Below are 7,322 nucleotides of genomic sequence, written 5' to 3' on the forward strand. Positions count from 1 at the left end.
ACAAGTACTTCTAAACGTCGTAAGAAATGAAAAGTACTTCTTCTGCGTTCAGTCGTATGCACACGAGTGGGCTTTTACGTGTATGACCGTTTTTACCCCGCCATGTAGGCAGCCATACTCCGTTTTCAGGCGTGTGCATGCTGGGTATGTTCTTGTTTCCATAACCCACCGAACGCTGACATGGATTACAGGATCTTTAACGTGCGTGTTTGATCTTCTGCTTGCATATACACACGAAGGGAGTTCAGGCACTAGCAGGTCTGCACATATGTTGACCTGGGAGATCGTAAAGATCTCCACCCTTTACCCACCAGGCGCCGCGCCGTCACCGTGATTCGAACCTGGGACCCTCAGATTAACAGTCCAACGCTTTAACCACTCGGCTATTGCACCCGTCGAAAAGTACTTCATTTTGAGAAAAGTCAAGACTGGGAATTTTTTCGTTTCATCGTGATCAATTCAAGGGTATTAACTCGCATGGTTTACAATTTTTAACTGTAAATTCCGACTGATTCTGTGGATATTTTTATGGCAGTTTGGGGCATAATCCAGTAAGTGATGAGGCGTTCACAAATCTTTCTCTGAATAAAGATTTACGGTCTCCTTCTCCAACTTTCCATCACATGTTATCGTGTATTGTCCACTGAATATAGGATTGAACGGGCAGGTCAACAACTTGAAACAAAATGGCGTCGTTCGCGTTCGCGAAGAATATGAGCACGCGTTTTGAATGTGTATAAATATGTGTACGCAATTGATTTTTGCCCATGACCTTCAGGGCTCAGCCAACAGATCTGTAAAGTCCACTCGTCATATTGATTTTAGTATTTTCCGAAAAAGACCACTTGGGCGAATAAACATAGTGAAAGCCCTGTACACTGAGAGTAAAACACACAAGCTTTTTATGTATTTAGTATAATTTCAAAATGTTATGTTTAAGATGAGAAAGATCAGTTTAAAGCAAATTAAGTCCCCTAGTATTAATTACAGATTAATTTCCCTTTTTTACTACCTGCACCAAAACGTTTGCAAAATAAATAAAACTTCTATGCTTAGCAAAAGAAGTTCCTGTTTGAACAAAAAAAATGATAATAATGACTGCTCTTGTTGTTGTATCAGAATATCAGATCAAAGTGCCAAGTTTAGAGAATACAAAAAATATAAATATAACAGTAAATGCAGTTTGCATATAATTTGGCTTCTTTTTAAAACTTGTTTGTGCCCATCCCAGAGGTGTAATATTGTTTTAAATAAGATGACTGGAAAGAACTGAATTTCTTCTATTTTTATGCCTACTTTGGTGTCGACTGACAAAGTATTTGTAGAGAAAATGTCAATGTTAAAGTTTACCACGGACACACAGACACACAGTCACACACACACACACACACACACACACACACACACACAACCGAACACTGGGTTAAAACATAGACTCACTTTGTTTACACAAGTGAGTCAAAAAATGACATGAAATAAGATAAAAAAAGAAGAAGAAGAAGGAGGAGGAGGAGGAGGAGGAGGAGAAGAAGAAGAAGAAGAAGAAGAAGAAGAAGAAACACCACTGCTTGATGTATATGAAAAAAAAGCAATTAATAAAGACAAATAAACTTGAATACGCTCAAAAACAACAACAACAACAACAAAACAGTAACAACAACAACACCCCTCCCAGAACCCCCCCAGTCCCCGGACTCCCCGAAAAAAAAAAAAAAAACCCCCCCAAAAAAAACAAAAAACCACCACTCTCTCCATCCCTGCGCTTTTGCACACAGATAATATAGAAAGACACAATCAAGACCAGAAGCATTCATTTATAAGCGAAAAATATACCACTTCGCGTATATGATAAAACAGAAAAACAGGAAGACATGAGAACACACATCAAATTTCAACCAGCAAAACAAGTGGCTCTTGGACTCAAATGACAAACAAAATCAAAACAAGAAGTACTAAAAAAAAAAAAAAAAAAAAAAAAAAATCCCCCCAAACCCCAACAACAACAAACCTGGATGCACATAAAAAGAAGGAAAGACATGAAAACATCAAATTTCAATCCGGAAAAAAAAAGAAAAAAAAAGGTGGCTCTTGCACACACACACACACACACACACACACACACACACACACACACACACACACACAACAACAACAACAACAACAAAAACAACAGACAGTCGAGGAAAGGAGCATTTTCTGTTTCAGTTTCAGTTTCAAGAAGTCAGAGCGTGCGAACAGATCATCCATATATAATCATGCTTCGCTATATCTGCTGTAAGAAAAAAAAAAAAAAAAAAAAGTAAAAAAAAGAGAAAGGTTGTAGAAGCCTGAGATTCTCATAAACTCAGCGCGCGCTCTGATTAAGCCTTGAGAGAGTGCACTGGTTTTGTGTAAATCATTAGCTTAGAAATGAAGTAAAATAATAAGACAAAAGAAAGAAAGAAAGAAAGAAAGAAAGAAAGAAATGCAATAAAATATCAAGCATATATTCATTAAAAACAAACCAACCCCAAAACACTGGGTGTGGATGAAAAAAGGCACGAAAACATATTAATATTAATACTGTTACTAATGATAATACTTCTACTAATGATGATACTACTACTACTATTACTACTAATGATGATGTTAACAATAATGATAATAATGATGATGATGATAATAATAATGATACTACTATTACTACTACTACTACTACTAATGATGATGATGATAACGATACTACTACTGCTACCACCACCACTACTACTACTACTACTACTACTAACTGGCAAAACACAAATCAAACAACCGCAGCAAGAGCAATCAAATGATGTGACTTTATGAAGGAACACTCAAATACAATCATATTTATAGATACAATAATTTACACTCATGCCTTCAAATACAATTACAGTCATGACTGCTAAATGAAAGAAGCACTACCGCCAGTAATTCTTATTTGTGGGCAACTGGAAAGTCTTTATTTCAGTTTAACTGTCGTGTAACTTTCTCCAGCCGTCGAAAAAAACCAAATGATGATACGTTTTTCAAATGCTTGTTGTAGCTCTGCTTTGCTGTTTATGAGTACACGTTTACTATGTTCTCTGAATATATACTTGTTTGAGCCAGCTAACACACACAATGGAAACTGTAAGCATTGGCCTTACCAAAAATCGCAAGAAAAAAAACACAACTCCCCCCCCCCACCCCCCACACCCCCCGCCCCCAAACCCAAAACATGATCACTCTCTTGAAAGTTATGGATTTTGTTAGGTGATATTAACTTTCGGCGTTATACAATATGTGAAAATTAAGAATATTTGAATATCCGTAGGAAAACAACAACAACAACACGTTAGATATTTACTTCGATGTTCGTGAAAACAAGAACGCTTCAAAATACAAGGATACATCAACAATCAACGATCTCCAAATCATCCGGAGTCACACATATATCACCTGTCGAGGCAAACTAACCGCTTACACGGGGCAGTCTAACACAGTCTAGCAGAGTACACTCTAAATCTTTTTTCTTCTCAGTTTCACTCTTGTTTGATTTTTACATGATGCAAATCACAACATTCAATATATAGAAGAATGTAATGATAACAGAAACAAAAAGATCAATGGAATACAATATTTGTTTGATCATTATTCTGGTAGCTTTTTATAATCTATACACCAGTGTCGAAATATTCTTACATGGTTGTCATTTCTGGGAAAAAGGAATATTAATCAAATAAGTAAATATATATTTCAAAACAAGCAAGCAAACAAACATGCACACAACAAACAAACAAAACAAACAAAGGCACATCGCTCAACTTCGCATCTGTAACTCAAATAACAGAGACAAAGTGTAATTCTATTGATCATACCTGTACAAATGAATGTTTCGCAAAACAACAACAGTAATCTCGTAAAAATGTCCATGTATATGCAGGAAACTGTTTTTGACAAGAATACCATGGCATCATCTACATTGAAACTGGTTTTTTTAATCTTTATTTTCTTAAGTGTATGAGGATAGTTTTTCCCCATACGATTAAAGAATGTAAATGAATCCAAACTGCCTTTGAAACCTGGATCCAGTAGAATGTTCAAATACCTTCGTAATATTTCATTGTCACCGGATTTCAATTGTTGTGCATCATTTATATTTTTTTGATTGTTATTTTTTTTAACTTAAAATTTTTTTTCTCAGATGCTTTTGTTTGATAATTGTTTTTTTTCCCCTGGTGTCCATTATTTCATGTTATTTGCGCCTTCACATATTTTGGGTTGATTTTACGCATCCCATATATTTAAAAAAAAAAAAAAAAAAAAAAAAAAAAATGGAACCACGTTTTGTTTTTCTTCCCTCTATCTTAAAACTTCTACAATATAAAAAACACACCAGTTCCCATTCATAATTGTATTCATACTCAAATACGTATTTTTGCTTGGCTAATCTTTGACGATGTAGAATACAGTTATTAATTTTGTAACTTTGTGAAAAGAAAGGTTTTTGGAAGCATCAATTATATTTGTTTTAATAGCCTCTTTTACGAATTTCATAATGTCATAAACAGGTCTTTGCAAAATTATCACATTTAATGTTTCACATATTCTATTGAACTGTACAACGCCAATATAATAATTTCAGGATACTTTATGACAAAGAACTTCTTCAATTGTGGTGTCCCAACGTTTGCTTAACCAAAGATTTTTTCTATGATCAACGTTTGACATTAAGAATTCATTTGTCATATATTTCCAATGTAATATGAATGAATATTTTTGTATATGCTCTTCCAAAATTTGGATGCGTAACACATTCTCTGTAGCTGTTTAATTTCTTTGTCTGGGAGAGTTAAGAAAAAATCGAATAAAATTCTCTGGCACACATGGTCAAGATTCACTTAATTCCTCCAACATGTTTCTGAAAACACGTAAGTAGAGAGCTAGCGAGCGAGAGAAAGAGAGAGAGAGAGAGAGAGAGAGAGAGAGAGAGAGAGAGAGAGAGAGAGAGAGAGAGAGAGGCTCTTTAGTAACCAGGTTAATATACTAGGAAGTACAGGAGAAATAGAATCATACACAAACACACACAGACACACACACACAGACAGACAGACAAACACACACACACACACACACACACACACACACACACACACACACACACACACACACACACACATGCACACACACAACCACGTGTGCTGAATCATACATCTGTTAATGCTGTATCGTACATACAAGCTGCGTTTAGAGTCAGAACGCTGTAGTTTCCTTGATCGGGAGAAATGCCAACATGGGGAGGGTTAAACACAGGATGAAAATCTTTCACCCTTTCGCTTTCCTTACATCACTGTATGGTTTGGAAGGATTGATATCTTCAAGAGATCACACAAACAAACAAGTAACAACAACAACAACAAGAACAAGATCAACAACGATAATTGCTCTCATATAAATGTTAATGTGAGTGGAGTTGATTTGCATAACTATAAACGCTGTTTTATGCAGATGTCGCGATTTCATTGTCAAACTGGAAAACGGGAGATGCGAAAGGCTTCTTGATATTTCATGGCAGCCTTGTCTTGGATGGAAACGTGGTGTCAACGCAGAAAATCTAAGAAAAAAAAAGAAAAAAGAAAAGAAATCACGCTTTTGAATATGCACAAGGATAAACGTGTGCCATGCCAAGGTCGGAAACCGGAAGACTGGAAATACAATTTTCGATAGCATCCACTTAATTAACAGGCACAGTGACCGTTCATGCCGCAGTCTTCATAGTAGTCCTGTAGAAGTACGGAATGGCCCCCTCCCCCCCCCCCCCCCCCCCCCCCCCCCCCCCGTCCCGTTTGAGAAAATCGCCCGTATTGTCGGTACAGTATGTCACCCCGGTAATGAAAGCCGTCCCGGTACAGGAAGTTACCCCCCGGTATAGAATGTCACCCGCAGGGTAGGTAAAGAATGTCACCACCCGTTTGAGAAAATCGCCCGTATTATAGGTACAGTTTGTCACCCCGGTACAGAAAGGCACCCCGGAACAAAAAGTTACCGTGGTACAGAATGTCACCCCCGTTAAAGAAAACCGCCCGTATCATCGGTACACAATGCCACCCCGGTACAGAAAATTACCCCCGGTACACAATGCCACCCCGGTACAGAAAATTACCCCCGGTACACAATGCCACCCCGGTACACAATGCCACCCCGGTACAGAAAATTACCCCCGGTACACAATGCCACCCCGGTACAGAAAATTACCCCCGGTACACAATGCCACCCCGGTACAGAAAATTACCCCCGGTACACAATGCCACCCCGGTACACAATGCCACCCCGGTACAGAAAATTACCCCCGGTACACAATGCCACCCCGGTACACAATGCCACCCCGGTACAGAAAATTACCCCCGGTACACAATGCCACCCCGGTACACAATGCCACCCCGGTACAGAAAATTACCCCCGGTACACAATGCCACCCCGGTACAGAAAATTACCCCCGGTACACAATGCCACCCCGGTACAGAAAATTACCCCCGGTACACAATGCCACCCCGGTACAGAAAATTACCCCCGGTACACAATGCCACCCCGGTACACAATGCCACCCCGGTACAGAAAATTACCCCCGGTACACAATGCCACCCCGGTACACAATGCCACCCCGGTACAGAAAATTACCCCCGGTACACAATGCCAGCCCGGTACAGAAAATTACCCACGGTACACAATGTCGCCCGCAGCATCGGTTCAGAAACTCTGAGTCTGGCAACATTACTTTTGTAGAAGAAACCCACTCCTGTAGGTACACGCGCACACACACACACACACGCACGCACACACACACACACACACACACACACACGCGCGCGCAGACACACACACGCACGCGCACACACACACACACACATACAGAGAGAGAGAGAGAGAGAGAGAGAGAGAGAGAGAGAATAAATTATGCACCCAGGGGCGATAGCCTTGATATGGCCTTCGTGGTCGGCCAGGCTCTAAGCACTATAATGTGATGCACCCAGAGCCCGACTAGCGCGATGGGTTGTGCTGTTGGTCAGGAGATGTGGTGAGCATAAAATACGTGGGTCTGTCCGAACGCAAGTAACGCCTCCTTGAGAAACTGAAACTGAAACTGACACCGACGCTGAAACTGAAACCGCAGAGACTGTTCTGAACACCACCTTAGCAGCAGTGTGAGTCTCCTCCAGAGGGTGTCCTACAAAGCGACCGACATTACACTGATCACTCTCTACGGACCGCTGACGCCAGCCAGAGGGCTGCCTACTACATAAGGATGGGACTGGGTGTGGCTATGTGCAGGGCTAGGGGGG

The 7,322-nt window shown here is 39.9% G+C and overlaps 1 protein-coding gene across 1 annotated transcript in view; it reads right to left on the reverse strand.

The window, feature by feature from the left end:
- The window catches only part of LOC143287260 (uncharacterized), a 56,697-nt gene extending 49,943 nt beyond the window's left edge, over positions 1 to 6,754 (reverse strand). Inside the window, exon 1 of the mRNA XM_076595208.1 lies at positions 6,606 to 6,754. Coding sequence (XP_076451323.1) covers positions 6,606 to 6,754 — 149 coding nt within the window. The remainder of the gene's footprint in view (positions 1 to 6,605) is intronic.
- Positions 6,755 to 7,322: the final 568 nt, after the last annotated feature.

This window comes from Babylonia areolata, chromosome 11, assembly GCF_041734735.1.
Source record: "Babylonia areolata isolate BAREFJ2019XMU chromosome 11, ASM4173473v1, whole genome shotgun sequence".
NCBI lineage: Eukaryota > Metazoa > Mollusca > Gastropoda > Neogastropoda > Buccinidae > Babylonia > Babylonia areolata.